Source organism: Oryzias latipes, chromosome 13, assembly GCF_002234675.1.
Source record: "Oryzias latipes chromosome 13, ASM223467v1".
Classification (NCBI taxonomy): domain Eukaryota; kingdom Metazoa; phylum Chordata; class Actinopteri; order Beloniformes; family Adrianichthyidae; genus Oryzias; species Oryzias latipes.
In genome coordinates, this window is record NC_019871.2 from 4,686,859 (window position 1) to 4,711,237 (window position 24,379).

A 24,379-nucleotide genomic window follows, 5' to 3' on the forward strand; every position below is an offset into this window, starting at 1 on the left:
ATACTTGGGAGCAAATATGATGGGGGGGAGGGGGGAGACATTATGGACCCATTTTAGAACTGAGTTTTGTAATCATTCTTCACTGGATAATATAAAAATGTACAACATTAGATAGGTTTATGTTTGGCAACATTAATCCTACAGGGATTTGCCAGATTTTTAAAGATTCATGTGTATTTCAGAATACTGAAAACAGTCACAAGAAAGTTTTTTTTGTCTTTTTTTTTGGGGTGGGGGGTATTTTACAATATTTTGTTAGAAATGTCCACTGTGCTTTCTCTTAATGCACATTTTATATTGACATCCTCAAAGTCACAAAACATATGGTCACAAATATAAGGCAATTAGAATCTGCCAAAAATGCAACACTGGAACAAAGAGCAAGCAGCAGACATAGGAATCCAAATGCAACACAAAAGACCACAATAAAACCAAAGGAAATGCATTAAAAAAAAAGAAAAGGAAAAAGGGGCATTAGTTTACATAAATAGATGAATAATCAGACTTTTATAACTTTATTGTTTTACATTTCTGAAGGGATTCGCAAAATAAATTAAACTTATTTTTCAAAAGCAAAAAACTGGGGCTCAGTTTAAAAAAATGAATTAATAAAGTTTTAAAAATCTCTGAAATGGTCAAATTGTTTACTAAGATTTGAATATCTTTCTTTATATAAAAACCTAAAATGTTGTCATATGTAAATCAAGGACTATTATTTTTTGTTGACTGCCAAAGCCAATCCTGGAAATCCTGCCAAAAAGTATTAGGCTAATCAAATTACATTTACGACTGATGTTTCTGGGTTTCAATAAAATTCCAAATTTTGTACAAGGGTCATGACTTATTTTAATTAGTAAATTACTGTTCTTAATTTTTTTTTTTTTGCTTTTTCATTGTAGGATTATTAATTCCAATAATAATAATAATAGTTATGTTATTGTTATAAAGACATTACAATCAAAGTATTCTCTGTCTTCACCAATGCTACCATTTCAAATTGAAATAGCAGCAGAAGAGCACAGAACAAATCCATCTTAATTCTTACATTAAACAAATAAATTTGAAAAATAAAAAATAAATTTAAAAAAAATTGAAGTGTGAAGGAATAATTGGAAGACCTTGAACAAATCTAGTACACAGGAAAGTCATTATGTATCTTTAATCTTCATGTGTTGTAGGGATTTTGAATATAATTTAAGGTAATTCAATAAACTCTTTATGTGGGTTTTCACCTCGTTGTGAATAAATATTTCTCAATCTAGTAAAACATCCTTTCTGTTGGGAATTATGAGCAGGCGTTTACGATCGATGCCTAAATGCCGATCTGGGGTCTCATCTGTGCGCATGCTCAACAGATGTTGCTGCCGTAACTAGACAGAAGCAAGGAGCAGCAGCCACACCGAAGATGGTTTATTTCCCTTTTATCTAATCTACATCAACCAATAGCTGCTCAAAATGAAGTTTCCTTACCCATCGCTTCGTGAGGAGTAAGTATCTCCTTTTTATATTATTTTGAGCGTTTGTTTGCTTTTTAACGGCATGAGTTTGCTAACCAGCTGGCCTGGTCACAACAAGCACAAAGAAGCTCGTATTTGATTCGGGGAAGCTTTTAGTTTCATACGAGGTAAACCCCGCATTTATTAAGCCCGTAATCATGTAATGAAACAACACTGGGCTTCAGTTTGTCCTGATTTTGTGCGGCTGCGTTCAACACGCCTCTGAAAGTCAAAAGGTGACTATTTTGGATCCAGAATTTGTTGATCCGGGGAGGCTAGCCTAAACAGATGGCTAACATTACCTAGCTTCTCCTCTGTTATCCGAAAGTTAAGTCGCCTCTGACACTAAAATAAATGTGTGAACTGGCTAAGATTTGTCGAAGCTGCACAAAGATCATCTTGTAGCTCTATATTTATCCAGATTGCTAATGCTAGTTAGCAAAAGCTGTCATTCCCATAAGAAGAGGTGGGAAAGTCGTGTATCATGTTGATGCATTGGAGCTAGGCCCTGATGCTCCTTTATGTAAGAAAATCTTGATGCGTCAATAGTCCGCATGACTGCCTGCATGCCACAACACTTTTCCAGCTTTAGGCTCAATAAAATCCTTAAGACGTTCTGGTGAAAGGCTTTTGTTAAGAGGGTCACCCACCCTAAAGTGTCTGAGCAGAGGAAGTGAACAAGAGGTGAATCACAGCCTGTAAGTGGATGATGAATCTGCTGGCATGGCTTCAGTCCGACCCCTTCCAGCGGGAGAAGTGGAAAGGAAATTCCACAATAAAGGCGAAACAAATTATAATTTTATTTAGTTCTTATTTTAATACGTTTTACATTTGTTTTAATGAAGCTTTTGGATGTGATGTGTTTAAAGTCCCACTCTAATCATCTTCTGATCTATTTTCATAGCGGTCTTTTAGTTATGATAAAGCTGGTTTTAGCCAAAATTAAAAAACCTTTGTCGTTTTCTAGGACATAATTTCTGCAGAGCGGCAGGAGTTCATTGGAAAAAATTTTCCTCCGAGTTGTGGGCGGGACAGCTGCCACAGAATAATCTTACTCCCTTCCCATCCTCCTGGTTTTCATGCTCTCCTGCTTGCTTCCTGCCCCTCACAACCCCAACTTAACATTAGCAGTTCAAAAAAATGGCGAGGAATATCGGCGCTGTCCAGCCGTACAATTTTGATCCATATGACAGCTCGGACGAGAGGAATAAAAAGACGTCTGTAAGCAGATGCGTCAGAATGGAGCTTGCTGTTGTAGCCTTTACATCACACTTAACAGGCTTTTTACAAGCCGCATTTTTTCTCCTTCTCCTAATTCACAACAATTTGAATGAAGAAATAGTCAGAAATGCAAGATTCATTTCCTTAATATATGTCCTCCATCATCAAAAAAATGCCACAAGGACATATTAAAAACACCAATAAACACAATTTTCATTGGAGTGGGTCTTTAAAGCTATTGGTTGAAAAGAGGAAAGGAATCCCAATGGGGCTTAGATCCATCAAAATAATTCCACTTTTTCATTGGAGTGAGTCTTTAAGACGTGTCACCACTAATGCAAGTTGATTCATCCGTAGTTTGTTTTATAAACCAATACTCTAGCATCTTTAAACGGCAGAAATTCAATCCTGGCATAAATAGCACTTGAGATGATTTATATTTTTATACATAAATGCAGTAAAGATTTGAATTTCCTTCAGTCTCTTTATGAAGATGTTTTTAGCTGTGCTTATTCTAAATAAATATAGATGATAGGGATGTAACGACTCATTTTAACAATGATTCATATCATAAGTTGTGGTTTCTGTGGGATTCATAGTCTATATTGGTTTATTTTTATTGATCCGATTCACTGATCTAAAATTGATCCAGGACACCTTTAGCCATTACTTTAACCATTGTGACTCAGACATAAATACCTTGGTACTGAACTGTGTTTTTAAGATTCATTGTATTTCTTGCAAGATAATCAAGTGTGAATTAAAGTAGTCTTTAATGCTCTAATTTAAATGTAACTACAGTAAGGCCCATACATTTTCATGGAGAGCTCCTTTGACCGCATGTTGTCTGTTCACAGCAATGTCTACAAAATGCAAGCACCAGTCCCATAATCAACTCCAGGCCTTTTATCTGCTTCACTCACTATGACATAACAATGGAATTGCCCACACCTGCCCATGAAATAAAATGGAAGTCAACTGTCCAATTACTTAGCACCCCTTGAAATGAAGGGATTGTGTTTAAAGAATGCTTTTGTTTTTCACATTTTTATGCAATCTTTTTGTTCAACCCATGAAATAAAAGCTGAAAGTCTCCACTTCAATGACATCTGAGTTGTTTTATTTAAAATTCACTGTGGTAATGTACAGAAACTAAATTAGAAATAATGTGTCTGTCCAAGTATTTCTGGTCTTGACTGTATTTTTAAGGAAACTTAAAGGCAAATGCTTTTGCTGTATTTTTTTCGGCTCTGTGCTGACATCAGAGAGTCCTTGTTTTACAGAGCTGCGATTTCACTTTATTACAAGATGGCCTTTGCCTAAAGGTCAGGCTGAAGTGGATGTGAAAATCGCCAAAGATGTATTTTTCAGCGGCTCACACGCACCTGCTCTGTTTGTCCTCAGTACGATGAGATGGTGTCTCATGCTGCATTAGTGGAAGCGTGACATGCTGGCCTGTTTGCCAGCATCAGGTGACCCTACCATCCGACTTCTTCCCCATGCGCAGATGAACACTGGACTTCAGAGATGTAAGTGCTTCCGTTCTCCGTAGAGTAGAGCTGGGTATTAATGCCAATCAGGATTTGTACTTTTCCAGTTTAAAATTAATTTAGTTTGGCAATTAATACTGGTTTCTCATAAGTATTATGGTGGAACTTAGAAAATGGTATTTAGAAATATGACATTAAAAACTCTTTTTCTTTGTTGCTCAAATTTATAAAGGATTTAGTGAGATTTGTATATTTAACAAACTAACATGCATTATTTCAGTGAAAATTGATTTTGATTTATTTAGTTGTTATTTTTTTTAATCTCACCAAACCATTTTATTTTTTTTTAGCAGGGTATGTATTTTTAACCCCAAAGAACCCACAAGGTGAAATTTGGCCATGTTTGTTTTATTTAATTTAAATTAAATTAGATATATTGTTTCTACTTCTTTAATTTCTTTTCTTTTCTTTTTTTTAGCTGCTGTAAAATGCTGCTACCCAAAATGAACAACAAAAAAAGTTGGAGATGGAGAAATTTCTTTAATTTGCTTCATAAAATCTGTAGCACCTCCTGCTTTTTTGGATCTTCTTCTTTTTTTGTTTTGAATAAGTTTTGACTAACTTCCTGGTGCACTGACGCTACTTTCCATCTACTGCGTCTAAATTTAACCACAAAAAAGAAGGAGATGTCTGTGTGTGTGTATGATCATGTTTGTGTTTATCGATGTGCTTTGGCCATGAAGCTTGTTCAGTTGAAAAGCCTGTTTTACTTCCCGTTTAAATGGCATCGCATTTGTAAGAAACATCCGTGATAAACACAAGTTAACAAGAACTAGTTGTGTGGCACGTCGCTGCGTTCACCGGTATGTGTTACAGTTGTGTGCATTACTGCGCCAAAAGCCTGTGGCACTCCTCGTTTATCATTATGTATCTCTATTCCAGGAAGTCATTCTCCATGTCTTTAGGTTTTGACTTTCTTTACATGAACTTTTTCAGAAAAAAGCTTTGTTCGGCCTCTTGTGAAAAAACAAAGACATTGATAATCAACTAATATCAGAGACTAGTTAATATTTTTCCCCGAGTCAAAATTAAAGCTTCAGAAAAAAAAACAAAGTTGAATTTTCTCATAGACTGATTTTATAAACTTTGATCAACTTTGTAAGAAAACTCGGAGGCCAATTTCTGATGGACTCCTGTCGCTCTGCAGAAACTATGTCCAAGAAAACAGGATTTTTCTAAAAAACTGCATAATCACGATTAAAAGACCACCGGGAAAACGTTTAGAGTCAATCAAAAGATGATTGGAGAGAAGCTTTAAAAGATTAGAAAATACATCAAAACCAGTACCGAGGTATATAGTAGTTCTGGTACCGTATAATAAATGCAAATTTTGGTACTTCGTTTCAGTAATCTTGATTACAATTCTAGCCAATCATGAGATACCAGTAAGATTCTTGTGGGATGGGTGTCGCTATTCACGGGATTGGGGCGGTACGGGACCGAGAACCAACCAATAGGAAAGACAACAAAAAAGTAAAGACTGAGCCGTTTTGTAGTTTATGTGGGAGTAGGAAAGGAGTGGAATCAGACTCCTGTGTCATCCTCTACGGAGGCCATGAGGATGGGTGGGGCTTCAGTCAAAACACCTAAAGCGAAGTAAGCGAAAGTTTGTCTGAAAAGATTCTAAGTTGGCGTCCGGACGGACCTGTCGTCATGGCAATGAGCGGTGTCATACGTGTATACTTCAGCGTGTTTGAAAACGGAGATTGTCAAAGAGGGAATTAAAGCATCTTGGCCACTTTCAGGTGCTCCCCTTCACCCTGTCACACTGCGTTGTCCTACTTAAATGTTTTTGGAAACATTTTTGCGTGGTCTATTTATTTTTTTGTTTTGTTTGTTTTTTTCGAAGCACGGTTTGAGCACCGGAACGGTATCAAAAGTACCGGATAACAACACCGGATAAAATACAAGCTGTACCCATCCCTACATGTGTAGCTGTGATGGTCAGTTCCAGTTTTGCTCTGTTTGTCTAACTCTCTACTCCTTTCAGGGGAAACTACACAGAAGATGAGATCTGCCAGCTATCCAACCCCAGCCCAGTTGGATGCCTATGCTAAAAAAGTTGCCAACAACCCTTTGACTATCCAAATCTTCCCAAATAGCGTCAAAGTACCTCAGAGAAAACACATACGTCGCACAGTCAACGGACTCGACACGTCCTCGTCTGGCCAGCGTCATAGTCCTTACCCGTCTCAGATTAGCGCTAGCGGTGGCCTTCTGGCTGTCCTCCGTGCACCTGTCAAAGGTATCATCAAAGAAGCAGGCGGTATCCGCAACCGACACCATAAGGCAGTCATGAACCCTCAAACCGGGCCGTATGCCTCTCAGAGCACTTTAAATCCGCCTCATCCAGCGGTTTCTCAACTACCGGGACCCCCGCAGCCTTCTGGCCAAAAGCAGGGCATGCTTCATGCACAGGCATTGCAACAGCAGCAGATATTAAGCCATTCAAGGGCTTTACAGCAGCAGCAGCAGCATCACCCACAGGCTCTGCAGCAAAGGAACATGACTCATTCACAAGCTTTACAACAGCAGCAGCAAGGCCTGTCGCAGGTCCAGGTCACCCATCAACAAAAACTGTCTCATCAACAAGGTATCCAGCGACAGCAAAGCCTGCCTCACAGCCAGGCTCTGCAGCAGCAGGACCCCTCGTGTCCGTCAGTCATGCCACAGAAGCATCTTTCTCATGTGCAGACGATGAAACACCAAACCATTCCTCCACAAGCTTTACTGACACAGCAGGGAGTGACTCAGGATCTGCGCCTTATATCTGATGGAGCTCAGCTTCCCAGCATGCGGCACTCTCAGGGGCTCGCTGCCTCACAGGCCCTTCCCCAGGCTGTTGCTGTAGCCCCTCCCACCATATCTAACAGCCTCCATCACCCCCAGCAGGGACACTATGCCCCACGGAAGCTCCCGGATGCAGATGCTCCACCAAATGTAACAGTATCTACCTCCACCATCCCACTGTCGATGGCTGCCAGCCTGCATCAGAACCGGCCCAGTGACCTGAGCAGCATTGTGCACCAGATCAACCAGCTGTGTCAAGCTCGGGCCGGCCTGGGCACCACCTCGGTCTGCGAGGGCCAGATTGCAAACCCCAGCCCCATCAGCCGAAACCTACTGATCAACGCCAGCTCCAGGGTGTCCTCCCATCACCCGTCTCTGAGCAACGCTCCCAGCTGCCACCTGGTGACACACCCAGACAAAGCTCCGGCTCCCACCACTAGTGCTGCTCTGCACTCGCAGCCTAGCTTGGCTGCTAATAACAGTATGACTGCTTTTCATGGAGACAACGAGAAGGTACAACTGCAGATTCAGCAGCATTTGCAGCAGCAGCAGCAGCAGCAACATTTACAGCAGCTGCAGCAGCAGCAGCGCTCCTGGGCCCAGCATCAGCTGGCTCACATGCAGCAGCCCCCTGAAGGGGTCCATCCCTGCAAGAACCCAAGGATGGAGCCCCCGGCTGAGTGTGCTTTCCCCTCGCGAAACCTCAGCTACTCTCACAAGCTGCCCAACACTGGACAGAGTTTTCCTTTGAAGCATCACAGAGAGAAACCGCCCCCCTCTCCTGTCAGCTGCTCCTTGGCTTCCATGCCTTACACAAACGGCCAGTACATGCAGGCACCGTGGAATAGCATCCCGACCACCACAGGCAGCAATGGGTCGTGTCCTCAGGACGTTTCTGTGTTCCTAGGAGGGCAGAATGCCTCATCTGCAGACCGCATCCCAGGGGCAAAATACAGGCCTGGGGCAGATGCTGCCCCCGGCCAGGCAAAGTTGAAGCAGAGAGCGGACTTCCTCGGTGGAGACTTTCAAATGCCCGGCTTTCAGGGGCAAAACATGGATGTGATCGAGAAGCTTCACAGGTCATCTATGAGCCAAGTTCAGGAGACCAGCAATAGCGGAGGGGTCCCCATTCATCACTCTGGCTACCGTTAAAGTGAGCTTCAAAGCCAGTTTAGTGGTTTTTTTTGTTTTGTTTGTTTTTAACAGCACTTTGAGAGCTTCTGTGTTTCGTTCTTCTAAACCTTGCAAGTTGATTTGTATCACTGGTTCAGAAAGCCACAAGGTTGCAGTGTTTTCTAGTGTTGCTCAGGTCTTAAACCAAGTCACACCTTTGTGGAACATGAAGGGTTTGGATGTGTGTTTTTTTTCACCACTAGCATGAACGCGCTGCTCTTTCCTCACATGTGAAAATGCATTTTCAATCATGGATGAGAACACCGTTTCCTGTTCGCTGCCTGGCCTTTCAAGGGTTTGCCACGGGAATCGTCCGCATTTTTGTGGCCTTACATCTGCCAAAAGAGGAGCTTCAGGCTGTGTGTGCAGCGTTTGTTCGCACCTCATTTTCCTCCCAACAGGCTGTGATCCATAAGAAGGTTGCATGGATTTGCAATGACACCCTGCTTCTCAAACTCCAGTGTAAGCCACAACCTGTCTTTCTGGACTGTAGGATATTTTCTATTGTTCAGTTTTAAATAATATTTTAAGAGTTGGTTTTAAAGTAGATATTTTATTATTTTTTTCGTTCTTTAGCTATAGATTTTCCTACTTGAATTGTAGAAACTATTTGGAAGTGTTGCGCTGAAAATTTTGGCACGAGGAGCGTCTGCTCAGTCAGCCCTTAGTTTATAGCTAATGTGAAGCAGGATAGCATCCCATCATTACTGAAAATTGTATGTGTGTGTGTGTGTGTGTGTGTGTGTGTGTGTGTGCGATGACTTGTAAACATGCAAGTGCTTCAAATAACGCAAGCAGGGAAAATATTCGCCCATTTTACAACCACCTTACTACTGTAATGCAACCGTACTGATGTGCTGTGGACGGATTTACTCGTCGACTTACCGATTTACTAAAGAACTTTGAGCTTGTTAGGCTTTCATTTGATTTAAAAAAGTCTCTGATATTTTTCTTCAATCTCTTAGGCTTTCTGGAGGGGAAAAAAAGCCTTAAATGCCACAGAAGTCAGGTTCCAGTTGTTCCTCATCTGGATCCCACCTTTAAACTTTATGTTTGGATTAGTTCTGGCCGTTTCATTAAGAGTCTACAGATGACGGCCTTAATCAGACTAATCAGGACGCTTAGCTGAGGAATAAACAAACCATTCTGCAGTTTTTACTGTTAAATGTCCTTTTTTTGGGGGGTTTTCAGCTCAGATTAACAACTACAGCGTTTTAGCATCATAGAAATGTATGTAGACCAGGGCTGTAGCTGTTGCTTTGAAGTGTTTGGGTTGTATTTTAGTTGAGCCTCATGCTGGTGTTTCTTTCCTTTTCCCTGAACATTGCACCCTAAAGCCATAGTCGCAGTAGGTGCCATCGTTGAAATGCATCGAGGCAGATGGGAAACCGGCACTCCACAGCATCAACGCTTTAAAATGTCTCCCGGAGCTAAAAGCTGTTGACCTTTCATGAAGATCCTGAGACACGAATTACGGCTGTTGAGGAGTTTCTGCATCATACTTGATAGAAGTGATTGTCTTTTCTGGCTTTTTTATTTTTATTTTTTTTGGTGTGCCTGTTCCTTGAAGCTGCTATAGAACTAAATCAACACACATAGTGTGATTAGTGTGTCTCTATAAATAATCATGGGCTTTATCGGTAAAAATAACTTCTTATTTATTAGTTGAAAGCGGCGCAAACTGCCCGCACCTATGAGTTTGGCTGTTTTTTAGGCACAATTGGAACATTTTCTGTAAATATTAACTGACCAGTGTTCAGGGGGGTGGAGCGGTTATCCGAAGTCCGACCCCGTCTGGCTTCCTTCCGTCAGACCAAACAAGTCAAAACACTAACAAGTTTGCGGCGCGCGTCGTTTGAACTGCCTCGATAACGCCCGACGGTCAGGTCCTACTGTTTCATATGAAGTGCCTACACTGGGCTTAGTATGGAGACTTGTATGTGTGTGAGGATTTTTGTGTGCGCGTTTGTAAAGCTTGGATACAAACGTGCACAAAGTGGATCTCTCTGGGGGACCAAGCTACTTTGTGTAACTACTGATACTGTGTCCTGGACTTGAAGTCCTGAAGTGTGCCACGATTCCTCGACACTGTCGGGATGCGTCAACCGTTTGCTGCTGACTCACTGACCAAAGTGACCAAGCATCCCTCCCCAACCACCCTGTGAAAGCAATGACAAACCACATACTGGGAGCTTTTGTTCTCAACCGTAAGAAGCAACATTTTTTGAGACTTTAAGGACAACCGCAGGCTTCATTTAGACGGTTTCGGGAAAACCGTACGAGTTAAAAAAATGCAGATAGTGGGCGGAGCACGACAGAAAATATATTTCTGTGCAGTGCACCCCAGTTTGTGTGTGATTGTTTTATTTTTGCTTTCTTCAATAAAGATACTGAAGGGTCCTTTCTAACCAAAACTGGGGGTTTATGGCTTCATTTTCCCAACTTCTTGTGACGCTGAAGTCTGTTGAACCACTGTACGTGCTCGTATGCATTGTATGAGTCCGATGTAGAGCCGGGGCACCGGAGAGGAACAGTCCCCCAAATGTGTTTGCTCTGATGTGACGGTCCGTTTATGCTACGAATGGTGGTGGAGGGGGCTGACTTTCTCTACTTTGTGAAAATGTGATCCTCCCTAACCTTCAGGAATAAAATGTCTTGCACAAACATTCCCCTTAACCAAAATAAAACTTTGGAAACCGAAAATTGCATGTGACTCTTTATTCAGGAGATTCAGCCACGAATCATGTTTGAAATGCATTAAATCCACAGTTGTGTTCAACAGGGCATCCAGAGCAGTCCATTCATCCATCCAGAACCTGCTGAATCCTTTTCCAGGGTCACAGGGCTTCTGAACCAACCCAGCTACTGTTTACACTCTGAACAGACTGCCAGTATGGCCACACATTCACAGACTCACATGGGACAACTCTGAGATACCACCTAACCTGTGAAGCGTGTTTTCGGACTGTAGGAAGAAGTACCCCGAGAAAAGTTTGGAAATCTCTCACTAAATTAAATTATTGCAAGTTTGAGTTAGAACTCATCAACTCACCAGATGGGATTGTTTTATTATCACATTAAGTTAGGGTTAGTGTTCCTCAACAGCTCAATGTTCACATTTCATGGCGCTCTAAACAACAGTGTTCTGCTGCTGCTGGCCACGTCTAGAGCGGATTCTCTGGAGGAAACCATTGAAGCTCCATGGAGTTCCTGAAAGGTGAAACAACCGTTGGTGTCACTGACTTCTCTGCAACAACACAACAAATGTAGAAAACCGTCCCAGTCTTACCAGATTCCCTCTCGTTGGTCTCAGAGGACATGGTTTCATTTTCATGCTCTTCTTCCAGCTTGAACCCGAGAGCCGACTTCCATTTCTCCCAGTTGATTTCAGTCACCCTAAAGTCAAAATGGATTTTTTTAATTAGGTTATTTGTTGTGAAAGATGAATTCCGACCAAAAACTGTTCGCACTTTAATAGAACTCATTAAAACTTTAATTGTTCTAATTAGCCATTTTAAATGTGTCTAATGTGTATTTACCGAACAAATTTACGACTCCGTCCCTGTCCGGATCGTAAACACACCATCTTTGAAACCTTTGACTGGATCTTGTCCTTCAGCCTCAGTGGCAGAGTCCTCTCCATGTCAAGAATTGTAAAGGCTCGCTGCAAAGGTTCAGCAAAATGGTTTGATCTGTAGGATCTCATTTATGGGTTTTTTCAAACAAAACAAAAAAAACAGTTTAGATCTGCACATACTCTGTTCTGTAAAGCTGTTTGTTTACCTCTATATTTTTTGTACCAACATCTATGGTATACATGTCAACTGTTAAAATGTTTACTGTAAACAACTGTAGTCAGTTTTGAACATCTTATCATAGTTGGGTGATTGTTCTGCAGCTCCTGAAGTGCTCATGAGCTTTTGAATTGAGAGTCACAATTCATGTTTTCTTCCACTTTGGCAGGTCATCCTTAACCCTTGTTCTATCTTAGATGACCCCACCCTTACATTGACGTGTTCTCCCTACCATGACAAAGGTGGATAAAGGTGGAAAGATTTCATGTAATCCATGGACACCAGTGAAGATCACAAATCATTGAAGAAAAAAGGTTCAGAGCACTGTCTAGTGGGTCTAGATGACCCAACTCCCAACGTTAAAGTGCCTGGGATAGCACAAAGGTTACACTGAAGCTGCAAAATATTCCCCCCACCATTACACTGCCTCGACTGTGTTTGACTTTTTTTATGATGTTCCAGCATAAACGTAGATTTTAAATCCAGAAACAACAAATTTAGCCTTTTGCTTTTTTAGAAAGTCTTAAAGATCTTGACGATGTTTAAGTAAAAATTAAATTAGCTAAACTTTTTTTAATCTGCCATGCATCTAATTTCAGGTCTATGAGAATTAGCATAGCTTTTAAAAAATATTTTTCTGTTTATGTTAAAAAAAAAAACAAATGTTTCGATAATAGAAATCATTTAAGAGAAAACATTTTGCAGCAAACCTTTGTTTAAAACGAACCAATTTGATCTCATGTAATTTAATATGCGCCTTTTCATGGTTTGTTGTTTTATTTACTACTAACCCCTATGCCTGTTGATGCAAGTATGCATCAAACCACTTTTTTGGCTTAAAAACTACCTTAATTTATCATCTACTTGAAAGCCAAAACAGTGATTTTTTTTTTTGTCTTAGAAACTAAGGTTTTTTATTTAAGCTCAATAATCACTGTGTGTATTTTGTTGTTCTGGACATAATTAGAGCTAACAGGACTAATGTAATTCTCCAGTCAGATTAGACAATATTGTTAATTATCCACAAATGATTCAACTATTCTGGTTTTGTGTAACCAGCAGGATTCTACCAGTGTTTTCTCTCCTGAAGGTGGTTCTTACCTGAAGGTTCCAGATGGTTTCGCTTTGTTCTGAGATCCGCTCCACCGTGTTCCCCATCGGTGCGATGAGCATGTTCAGCATCAGGATGTAAGTCAGAATGATGTAGCAGATGAGAAGGATGTAGAAAACCTCTTTGTACTGAACTTGATCGGTGAATTCCAGATTTCCCATTCCAATGGTGAACTTGAACAACTCCAGCGTTGTAAAACCGATGTCATTGTAACTGGGCTTGTTGCACAAGACTGTCTCCACTAGAGAGGTCCTTCCTCTTGCCTGGGTATCATTGTGAGCTGTAGGTGAGCCGTCCATGAGAGTAACCACCGCTAAGAGTAAAAAAAAAAAAAGCTTTAAAGAGTCATCCTTGAAGAACACCTTCATTCACGTCAATGATCCAGCTCTTACCTGCAGAAAATCCAAAAAGTAAGACACAGTAGACAAATAAAAAGTGAAACAGATCACTGAGGATCATCTTTAAAAAAACAACAGCATCCAAATGTTGTTAGTAGGGGGGCTTCCAAAGTAAGATGCAGGTTGACTAATAAATAACTTTGTAAAAAGGAGAATAGTTATTCCAAAAAACACAAGATGTTTTAAAGAACTTCTCCAATGAGTGGATCTTACTCTTTGCATCATCACGTTGTACATCCCCAGTTGCTTAGATCCTCTAGTGTAATAGAGTACGTTCATCCAAGCCAGAGCCAGTGACAGAACGAGGAGGCTGACATACTCCCTGCGTCCACAGAAGTACAAAAGTGTGCAGCACAGGAGGAGGGCGGCCTGCAGGAAACTGCCAACAGGGAGCAGAACCAGGTGGATCACAGGTGAGTTTCAGTTGCTACATGCAGGTATTCCTGTGGTGCATGTTTGCAAAGCAAACATATGGAAGGGAGCAGTTTGAAAAATAGGATTGTTATATTCACACATGCTTACTTACACATATTACCATTCAAAGGTTTGGGGTCACCCAGACAATTTTGTGTTTTCCATGAGAAGTCGCACTTTATTTACCAAATGACTTTTTCGCGCTGTGACGGTGAATAGAAAATATAGTCAAGGCATTGACATGGTTAGAAAGACTTACATTTATTTGAAATAATCCCCCATTTGCAGTTATTCCAGCTTTACAGACCTTTGGCATTCTAGCTGTTAGCTTGTGGAGGTCATCTGCAGAAATTTGACCCCACTCTTCTAGAAGCCCCTCCCACAAGTTGGATGGGCACTTCTTGCTTACCATACAGTCAAGCTGCTACCACAACAGTTCAATGGGGTTTAGATCTGTTGACTGCGCTGGCCACTCCATTACAGATGGAATACCAGCTGCATGCTTCTGCTCTCAATAGTTTTTGCACAATTTGGAAGTGTGTTTTGTGTCATGGTCCTGTTGTAGGATGAATCTGGCCCTAATCGTGCGCGGTCCACAGGGCATGGCGTTGCAAAATGGAGTGCCGGCGTTCCTTATCTAAAGCTTTTTACCCTGAACAAATGTCCCACCGTAGGAGCACGAAAGCAACCCCAGACCACCATGGTACCCCCACCTCGTCAACCCCACAAATGTGATGCTCCAGATTCTTCATCTAGTCACAGGAAGGTCAGTTTTATAGCTCCTCTAACCAGCCAAATTGGTTTCTGCTGTGCTAGTATGTGACAAAAGGTTTTCTAACCATCTATTAGCCCTGTGACACAATGAGTAAACGCATTGTACCATAGTTGCTGGAAATGGGCCTCTGTGTTGAGAATGCAACAAAAACCAGAAATTTGCAGCTAGAATATTCCTTTTTTTAAATAGTCTTTCTGATTAGTTTAACATTGGCTTCATAGAGAAAATAGTGCTTATCTTTCAAAAACAGGAACATTTCTAAGCGACCCCAAACTTTTGAACGGTTGATTTCTGCCCTTTGCTGCTGTAAAACCACACTTAACATAAAAAGATAATAATTTTCACGGACAACATTTGTCTGTCTTTTCTGTCATAAAGACAGTTTTAAATTCAGTTTGCATTTTTCTCACTTTTTCCCCCCTGCATGCTTTTACCACAAACCATACGGCAAGATGGAGCAAGTGTGAAAGAGCTCCACCCTAAACATGCAAGGAGAAGAAAAGCTTTAAGCTCTTGGCCCATCAAGCTGGTATAATTGATGAGGTAAAACAAAAACAAAACAGTTTTTAATTAAATTTTGACATTTATCTTTTCTTTATAGTGTGTAACGTTGGCTCCGTCAATTTGCAAGTAATAGCTTGAATCCATTCTTCTTTCTGTCACTGAAATATTCACACATCTACAGGACAAACCGGAGCAGAAACATAGGGGATGCATCTTTGTGCAGCCCCATTTTCTCCCAGTTAACAGTTTATTTAGTATTTAGTTAGTTAGTTTCTGTTAACCTCAATAAAAATATTTCAGCAGTAGATTTAAACGACCGTCTTGCATGTATGCCTTTCTTAAACCCTGTCCAGAGTGCCCAGTTTGATATTTTAAAAGCATTTCAGTGTGGTGTTTCAAAATAACAGAATACTTTACAACAGAATTTCACTGAAGCCGTCGGTAAACAGCGACTTGAGGTGTGGTGGGTTCTTGTGGAAAATGGTGATCTAAAGACAAGACAGAAAAACACAATTTACATGGATTTTTTATTTCTTTGTTTGCCTGCATGATTAGACTATTGTTTGAATGATCTCACCGTCTTATAAAATAATCTCACAGCTCCGAGGACACTGATAAGCTCTCCAGCACAACGAAGATAGTCAGATGGGCGATTTTCTACTGGGAACGGGGGCTGTAGGTCAAAACAAGACGTTTAATCCCAACTTGGATTAATCTGGCTAAATTCCTTGTTTTCCTCTCACCTGACCATCCTTTCTGTAGAAAGCCACAGTCGTCAAGATGGCAAGGTATATCAAGTAGAACAAGAAGTTCAGGAGGAACAATTTGGAGGCAAATCTCTCCCACTTGTCCTGAAGAAGACTGCGCAGAGGCTCGAGCTTGATCATCTCCGGTCGATTCTAAAACGGAAGGGTAAAGTCTGCTTTTATATGAAGGTTTCTCTTAATTTGCTGATACGTTTTTAGGTTTATTCTGATTTTTAATCATTTGATGCTTGCTGTTGTTTGCTGGTTTTTTTGGCACTGAAATGACATGAATGTTTTTACCAGAACACACATGACTGAGTCATATCCTAAAGCAGGACACCACAAGTACAGCTATGAAACATGAGTATTTTAGGGCTCATGTGCATCATCACATTCCTTAAGGAGAGCTAATAGTCAGATGTTTATTCTTGTCTGGTGTCATGAAGAACACTTTCAGAGCCCTGACTGTTCTTCACCACCCCAAAAGAAAGGTTTCAACTTTGAAAGATTTATATTCCAAATGATCACACACACACACAAAATTATTGAAATGTTTCATTCTCACTGGAATTTCATTCCCATAGACAATAATCTCCAACACAGAGTTGCACTCGCTGGTGTCGATGGAACTCGTGTCATAAAGTGAAGAATGAACGGGTCCGTAAACACACTCTGTAAACTTCCTCGACAGCAGCCGGGTCTCCTCGTCCATGAACTCGCGATTCAGCATGTGTCGAAAGAGCTGGAAAGGGGGAGAAGAGAAATCCCAGACTTCTTTGCAGAGACGCTGTGCTCTAATCATTATTGGCAGGAACAACATGAACACTTGGGTTACAAGAAACTTAAACAGGAAGGTTTACAAGAAACAACTGGACATGATAAAAAGATGTTGCCTACAGATACAGTATAATGGTTCAAATTTAAAGTTTGAAATTAATGTATAGATTTAAAAAAAAAGTGTACCCCAATCTTGCTGAGCTTAGCAGCCAATTTCAAAGGAGTCAGACCTTGATTATTTTCAATTTCCTCCAGCTGGATTTGGCTTTTTTCCCCAATCTTGTTGTGTTTCACAAGGATTTGGTCATAGATCTTTGAAATCATCTCTGTGGTTTCGCTTGTGTCATCAGCAACGGTTATTAGGACGTGTAACACAGTGTTTCCTTGTGAGTCTTTGTCCGTCAGGTCAGCTCTTCTGTATGGGTTTTCCATGAGAAAGGACACAATGTCTGGTTGGTTCGTGCATGCGGCCAGTGATAATGGCAGCTCCCCTTTAAGAAACACACAGCCAAGACATTAGATGTGACCCAAGAGAAAGAGGTCAGAAAATGATGCGAAAAAGAAGACGTCGCCCACCAAAATAAAAGCCCAGTCTCCCGTCATTCTGGAAAAATGTACCGCTGGCTTTAGCTTGCACATCTGCTCCTTTCTGGACCAGCAATTTAACAAGGTCCAAACTCCTTCTCTCAATAGCAACATGCAAAGCAGTTTGACCTGCAACAAGCAAATTATCTTAGCCACCATAAAACTATCCGTACTTTCTCTTTTTCATAAAAGGCCTATATCATGCTAGACTCAAGACTTTCAAAGAAAACTATATCCATGTGTATGATAATGTATTACCTTTGGCACACTAAAGAAGGATGTTTTTAATCAGATATTAGTTGTTTTTGTAGATTTTTTTTAACCCACGAGTAAGACGACTCTATCTCTGAGGCTCCACCGTTCTCGCCTTGGGGGTGCCACCCATTTCATGACGTCAACCTAAACTCAGCCTCAGCAGCCAGTCTGCGTTTCGACCACGAAAACAAACAACATCCAATAAAAAAAAAAGATGGATGTGCATATTGTGCATGTAAAAGAAACACAATTTGGCCGATCGCTACTAGCTTCACTGAGAAAGTGGGTGTTATTCTGGGGGCAGAATCTTTGGAAGGGGCTGCTCCTCATTTTGTGACATCACAATGTGAGGACCCACTCGTTTTCTTGGATTAGGAGGGGCTGGTGCTCAGAGAGCAGGTTTTTGGGGGAATACTCAGAGATGCGTGAACAGATTAAAAACGCTTTGGGGTGGGTTTTTCTTTTTAGAAATCAATGTTGTAATGCACTTAAAAGAATAATAAAAAAATGAAAAAGTTAATTTTGCATGGTTTAAGCCCTTTAATCTGATCAAACTGATTTGTACTTATGTGATTGCCTACCTTTGTAAGTCGGATCCCTGTAAGACGCATTTATTAGTGCCTCCAAATCCTGAGTTGTCTCTGCTATGTCGAGGAGAACCTTGATGGTGTCATTTTTGCCATCTTTGAGGTTCAGCAGTGCTTTCAGTAGTGCTGTTTTCCCATTTGTCTCATCTGAAAAAGAAATAAATTGTCAATTAAAAAAGAAATCATAATAAGTCCTCTAAACTTAAATTTGCATTATTCTGTTATTGTCATTAAATAACAGGAGGAAATTTCCTGTTTTAGCTCCTATCTTACACAAACTGTTCAATGAAATCAGGAATGTGTTCACTTTAATCTTCAATCAACTTGATTTAGAATTAGATAGTCAGAGAAAAATGTCAGAACTCTGAAGGTGAGAATTTCCCATTTCCCTCTTTTCTTTTTCTCCATGGCCCTAGTCTGGTTGTCTTTTCCTCATTTATTTTTCTTCCCTCATAACTGAGTGTCATTTTTCAGTCAACTAAAGAGAAACCCGTTATTTTTCCGATGTGGTTGCTTTATTGGAGTTTATAAATCAACGCTGAACATTGCTGGTGATTGAAAGACTCACCTATGAAGTCTGGACTTGTGAGTCGTTTGTTGTTCATCTGCAGGTAAGGAAGCAGTCCCTGGAGCTGTGCTGTGTCTCCCTGTGATACAGCTTTAAACACTTTGTCTCTTGTGAATGTGGCACTGAAGAAAACGCCATCATGCTCAATGCTGCTCTGGCTGAAATCAAACCAATGTAAATAGAATTAATCGACTTTTAGTGCTTACTTAGAGGACACAAATTGATCATTACAGTAAAACTCTTTGGGGTTTTTTTTATTTTATAAGGCCCACAGGGCAGAGAAAACTGTCTTGTAGACTATAGCTCACACCTGTTTATCAGAAATATGACACCACTCCTACAGACGCTACTTGTGTGTGAAGACTCAGGTATCTCAGTAGGAAAAGTACCAGAGTGAGCTTTTAAGAGAAAAACCTCATTCTATCATATAACAAAACCGTCTAAGGGGTGAAACCAGTAAAAGCATTAATGTTCCTAGATTCAGAATAGTTACCTTGTCAGTGGGACATTGCTGTCCATAGGTGTGGATGGTGTCTTGATCATCTCCTTTCCAAGTAGCCAGCCATACTTGTCTTCTTCTCCCTGGTTTTTGGAGTTGTTACCGCCGTCCTGTGGCTTTTCCTTCTCCATTTTAACCGTTGTAAATAATCAAACAGCTACAAAACGCCACCTCAGTGCAAATGAAATGCAAAAGGTTTGTGGAAACTAGCAGTTCACATACAGCTGAGGTTTGTTGGGTTTGTTGTTTTTTTTTTTTTACAGCCTAGCTCCACCCTGTTCTTTGTACGAAGCCCAGCCCAATTTATTGGAAACCAGACCTTCAGGAAAAATACAAATAATTAATCTGCACCACTCAACCTTCATTATACACACACACATATATAATGATGTTACATCAACTATTGTGACCCTTAAAGAACAATAAAAGTCCGAAAAAGTATTTACAAAAAGAAAAATAGATATTTTAATTTGCAATCATTATAGGCAACTCCAACAAGGTGGTTGAAGATAAGATAAAGGAGTAATGACACAGTCTGTCAGTTTCCTTTTTTCTGTCCTCACTTTTTTGTGCAGGTTGGCTGTGGCTCCTGGAGGGCTCCGCCCCTTCACCTGTCTCTGTCTGTACCTGGAGTGGTGCACAGCTGCCCACGCTTCAGTTAATTTGCAGTGGGATTTTCTGTTTCTCGTCTGATTTAGGGCCTTTGTTATTGTGTTTTTTGGACTTTTCTTCCCATTTGCAGTGGTGCCTTTTTGTTGATTAAATGATTCTCCTCACTCCAAGTGCCTCTTCGTTCCTGCATTTGGATACCCCCGTAACAAAGTAAGAAAAAAATGTTGAACCTATCAAATGCCATAACCTTATTACAGGGAGTAAAAAAGCTTAAGCGAGAAATCTTTCTAGTTAACTCACAGGCTGCCATGTGAGGTGTTTTTGTCATTCATGTGTGTATCTTTTTTTCTAATTTAAACCTGAAACCATCTCAGTTCAGTCTGTATGTGGTCATTTGACCCACATCAACGCAAGTTGAATCGATATTTTTTTTACAGAGATGCTTTCATCTATCTGCACAAATTTGGACCGTTTTTGGTTGATTTTTCTAATGTGCTTTTTAGCTGCGTCTGTGACAGAAATGCCACAAAAATCCCTCAAAAATGCTCATGTAGTACGACGAGCAGCGCTTGTTTTTGGGGGTGTCAATACTTCAAGGAAATTTAAAGTTGAAATGGATAGAAACAGGTGGAATATTATCAGACGTAGCAGAGAAACGAGAATGTGGAAGGACTGAAATAATATAACATTTTATTGAGAAAATTCTGGGTATTAGACATGTAATAAACTCCGCCGATTACCACTGTGTAGCAAAGAGACACTTTTAGCTTCAACTTTATAGCACGCAGTCTAAGTTATGAAAATATATTTGAACTTTTGACTAACAAAAGGAAAGGTGCACACAGATATACCCCACTACTGTAAGTAAAAATGTATTGAGATGAAAAACAGATATTAATGTTAATGTATCTTTTCATGTCAATCAACCAATTTACAACTAGAAAAAAACCTCCTGCTACTTGGTTTTATAGATAAATATTAAAGGTTTTTGCCTACATTGTCACACCGTCTCTGTGGCGCAATCGGTTAGCGCGTTCGGCTGTTAACCGAAAGGTTGGTGGTTCGAGCCCACCCAGGGACGCAGATTTTCTATTTTTTTTCCCTGATACTTTTGTGAACGAGTGTTTTGGTTTTAGGGGAAGTTGGAAAATGACTGCCAAGCTGAAGGTTCTGATGCCGTACTGTATTACAGGTAAGTGGATGAGCAGCATGTCATTCATGATCATGTCAAAATAAATCCTGGAGACGATCGAGTTTGTTGAAAAGTACAAAACAACACGTTTGAATTCCTTTTTTGTTTTACAGGGCAAAATTGAAAGTAAGTAAAATCTCATTTGAGCCAATACATTTTTTAAAAAAAGGAGCTTTATTGCTAAACTCAGTTTTATTCGGATGTTTTTCTCGAACATTAAACCATTTCCTGTTTCTTTGCTTTCTCGTGACTTTCTCATGACTAGAACGTCAAAATATAGCTGCTGCCACCTACTGTTCTGGAATGTCAACTACAGTAACAAATGTTTGACCATACAAACTAAAATTCTATGAAGAAATCATAAAAACTCAGAGAACTCTTGTCATTGTCAGTCAATCATTAAATGTTCATCATTTCGAGTTGATAACTAAATGTTAATATTTAATTATTTAATTTATCATTTCAGACATATTGCAGTCATTTTTCACAACTTGAGATGAAATACACCTCATATTGCTGTGGTTTGATGACAAATGATGGCATGTTTTAGGTGGATAGGCTCATGGGTCAGCCGAGTGGTTCACCAGTGTTGGGAACGAGCTCTCCCAAATTGTGACCTTCTTGCTGACCTGCGAAGAATCCACAGAAAAACTGCAGCCCATGTGTCAAGGACTGATGGAGAGGTTTCAGCTGGCAAATCATCCGGCTCCAAAGATCCTGTACGTTGATCAGGGGTGTTGTTGTGCAGAAGGCCCAACAGCAGTGGAGACTTTGTTCCAGCCTTGAGAGTGGGATGGTGCTTTGTCTAGACATTTTTCACTTTTTACTGGATCCACCAGTTTGATGCAGCATCTGAACTGACAGCCACTGTGCTGCATTCAAGTCTGCACTGGCTGGGGCTGTTCTGGCCTACAACAAAAGCCACCTGGATCTGCTCATAAAGGCTGTCAAGGGCTAAGGGGGAAGCCTTGAAGACTTTATCAGATGACTGCATTATTCAGCAGCACATTTCCAGGAAGCAGGTGAAGCACCACGTGTGGAGGGGAACTCTAGCACCACAGGAAACCTTCCAGTTCATCCAGATGGTGATAGGAGCTGAAAGGTCCAGCTGGACTGGATGAAAGTGGAGTGAGCCTCCTCAAAACACCAAGTAAACAAAGTTTTTTTAGTGAGCTATTACTGTTTAGCTAAAAGTTTAATGTTTGTTAGTTAAAAGATTCTCTGAGAACCAAACACCTAAACACACAGAGGCTCATCAACTCAAAGGAAGGCAGCTATGGATCTGTGTGACTGACAACCTGAAAACAAATGAAATTAAAGTAAAATAAAAAAATAAAATAAAGTCCACAGTCATCCCTGTTTGTGTTAAATATGTTTTGACTGCACTGGCTTATTTCTGAATTCCTTTCTGTATTCATAGAGGACATCGATGAGGTGTGGGCATGCCAGCAGTGGCATCTGGGCTCCATTCAGGATCCACCGGACTTGTGCATGTACAGGGTGTTACCACCATCAACGGTGTGGATGTTCCTTTCTACAAAGGACTTTGTGGAAGCAACAGCCTGGACGGTTTCCACAAAGTGCAGCTAACATGATTCCAGGTAGAACACTGACGTGCATAGAAGCAGCACATGAAATGTTTTGAAAAATGAGGTTCCTGAAAAATGTCACCACACAGGGCCACACTGTGCTGCACGTCCGTATCAGGTGTACCTCAGAAGCGGCATTGCTCGGTGGGATTCTGACAGGAGCGCAGATGTCGTGTTTGGAGGCAGAGACACAGGACGTACTCTGCTCTACTGCTGCATGTTGGTCTTTTTATTCTCAGATTTGTTTTTGTTTTTTAAAACAGGAGGTCTGCAGTCCGAATCCTCTTCCTGGTTTCCAGAAGTTGGAGGGATTCTGCTCTCTGCTCGTGGGGATTGGCATGACTGAGAACAAGCTGTCCCTCCTCACAGAGCAAAGAAGTGGGGTTGGGGAAGCCTGGAATGCCGTGGAGGAACATGACAAGCAGCCGCAGACGTTTCAACAGCTGTACAGGATGCACTGAGGCAACACCCTGTACTGCCGAACCAAGAGGGACGATCTTGTTGACGCTGCTGTTATCCAGAAAGTCAAAATGGCTGAACGATATGCACCAGCTCAGCAAGACATCACTGCCCAAAAAAACAGGCTGATGTACACACTGGTGAAACTGTTGTGGCTGCGGACACCTCACGGCTCTCAAAGCAGCATCCTAAAAGCGTATGAACGCTTTCTTCCAGCATCGTCTTCTGGTGAAGTACCCAATCCTGTCCAAAGCGGGATCTCTCCACCGTAGATGAACAGCAACACGGTGAGAGACTTAATACGTTTTCAGGAGAGGCTGCTGAACCTCAACGCCACCAAGCAGCCATCCACCATCACCTCCTCTGAGCTACCTCCAGCACCACATCAGCCAGCTGTGCTGCCCCTCCAAGATTACGTATGCGCCCACCCAAAGCACCGCTGGAACAAAAAAGATAAGAAAACAAAAAAAAAAAACAGAAATCCCTCTGCCATCTTCCACCTCCTTCCCAAAACCACCTGCACTAATCCAGCACCAGAGAAAGGCTAAAAAAAAATAAAAATAAAAAATAAACCTCCAACACCCCACAGCTGCTGCCTCATCCTCCCTGAGCATCTCCGTCATTCAAATATACCTACTCCTGACATTCCCCCCTCCAGCATCAGCACCTCCTCCTGGGCAAAAGCCACTATAAAAAAAAAAAGGAAGCTCAAAGAAAAAAAATCAAGGGTAGAAAATATCCCATTTTGCATTCTCTGTTGCCAAAAAGAAAAAGTGTTTTTGCACAGTGAGTCGACATCAAAAGGACTTGAAGACAGAGTTTAGGAAAGCTTTGAACATTTTACCTCTGTGGACGACATGTGTTTTTCAGGTGACACAAGTACTTTCTGAAACAATAAAACTATTTGTTTTTACACAATTTTGTATCCATTCATTTTCCTCAGACATCAGGTCACGGGGCAGCAGTCTAAGCGAAGATGGCCAGATTTTTCTCTCCAAAGGCCACTTCCTGAGGGGGAACGCCAAGGCGTTTTCAGACAGTCTTCCCTTGATCTGTTCTTCTGATTTGTAGGCACTAAACAGATCACCTTAAAAAAAAGAAACAAATTGAAATAAAAATAAGACAAAACAAAAACTCAGATTTACCTGAATGTTTATTTAAAATGATCTCATATGTTTTTACATGAACATTTGAAATGAACAGAGACAGTGAATATTAGCAAACAATGATTGATGATTGGCACAAAGTCTCGTTGCACACGTGGCAATCTGCACACACTGGTGT

General features: G+C 40.9%; 2 protein-coding genes, 1 long non-coding RNA gene and 1 other non-coding gene across 8 annotated transcripts; 3 read left to right on the plus strand and 1 right to left on the minus strand.

Annotated features, from left to right (window-relative positions):
- The first annotated feature begins 1,333 nt into the window (after positions 1-1,333).
- On the plus strand, positions 1,334-10,928 carry LOC101165990 (protein FAM222B). Its single transcript, XM_023961278.1, has 3 exons — positions 1,334-1,487; positions 4,122-4,246; positions 6,258-10,928. Exons 2-3 carry the CDS (start codon positions 4,165-4,167, stop codon positions 8,207-8,209), a joined length of 2,034 nt encoding a protein of 677 aa, XP_023817046.1. The 5' UTR covers positions 1,334-1,487; positions 4,122-4,164; the 3' UTR covers positions 8,210-10,928.
- A 6-nt stretch (positions 10,929-10,934) lies between these two features.
- Positions 10,935-19,473, minus strand: LOC101166237 (transient receptor potential cation channel subfamily V member 1). Of its 3 annotated transcripts, none has more exons than XM_023961277.1 (15): positions 19,238-19,473; positions 18,745-18,902; positions 18,171-18,323; positions 17,326-17,463; positions 16,980-17,240; positions 16,644-16,714; positions 15,970-16,125; positions 15,804-15,899; positions 15,644-15,714; positions 13,747-13,912; positions 13,528-13,594; positions 13,126-13,448; positions 11,770-11,894; positions 11,520-11,626; positions 10,935-11,440 (listed from the first exon to the last, which is right to left on the minus strand). In XM_023961277.1, the coding sequence occupies exons 1-15, from the start codon at positions 19,372-19,374 to the stop codon at positions 11,361-11,363; spliced, it is 2,109 nt and encodes a 702-aa protein (XP_023817045.1). In that variant the 5' UTR covers positions 19,375-19,473; the 3' UTR covers positions 10,935-11,360. The 3 variants fall into 3 exon arrangements, with proteins under 3 accessions (XP_023817045.1, XP_011480561.1, XP_023817044.1); XM_011482259.3 differs by having other exon boundaries at positions 16,538-16,714; positions 16,936-17,240; XM_023961276.1 differs by lacking the exon at positions 17,326-17,463 and having other exon boundaries at positions 16,538-16,714; positions 16,936-17,240.
- Positions 19,474-19,865: 392 nt separating this feature from the next.
- Positions 19,866-24,013, plus strand: LOC105355371. 3 transcript variants are annotated; one of them, XR_002291472.2, is made up of 4 exons: positions 19,866-20,065; positions 20,992-21,047; positions 21,598-22,197; positions 22,468-24,013. It is a non-coding gene; the product is annotated as an uncharacterized LOC105355371 (long non-coding RNA). The 3 variants fall into 3 exon arrangements; XR_002874396.1 differs by lacking the exon at positions 19,866-20,065 and having other exon boundaries at positions 20,868-21,047; positions 22,468-22,648; positions 22,726-24,013; XR_002874395.1 differs by lacking the exon at positions 19,866-20,065 and having other exon boundaries at positions 20,868-21,047.
- trnan-guu lies at positions 20,863-20,936 on the plus strand. Its single transcript has one exon. It is a non-coding gene; the product is annotated as a tRNA-Asn (tRNA).
- Positions 24,014-24,379: the final 366 nt, after the last annotated feature.

Bases quoted from the DNA above. Each gene is read 5' to 3' on its own strand.
- LOC101166237 (XM_011482259.3), bottom strand. From the start codon at position 19,374: ATGGAGAAGGAAAAGCCACAGGACGGCGGTAACAACTCCAAAAACCAG. The intron at 15,715-15,803 runs GTGAGATCATTC...TCTTGTCTTTAG, and splicing joins TGAGATTATTTTATAAGACG to ATCACCATTTTCCACAAGAA. The intron at 13,595-13,746 runs GTAAGATCCACT...GTTTTTTTAAAG, and splicing joins ACAACGTGATGATGCAAAGA to ATGATCCTCAGTGATCTGTT.
- LOC101165990 (XM_023961278.1), top strand. From the start codon at position 4,165: ATGCTGGCCTGTTTGCCAGCATCAGGTGACCCTACCATCCGACTTCTT. The intron at 4,247-6,257 runs GTAAGTGCTTCC...TACTCCTTTCAG, and splicing joins GAACACTGGACTTCAGAGAT to GGGAAACTACACAGAAGATG.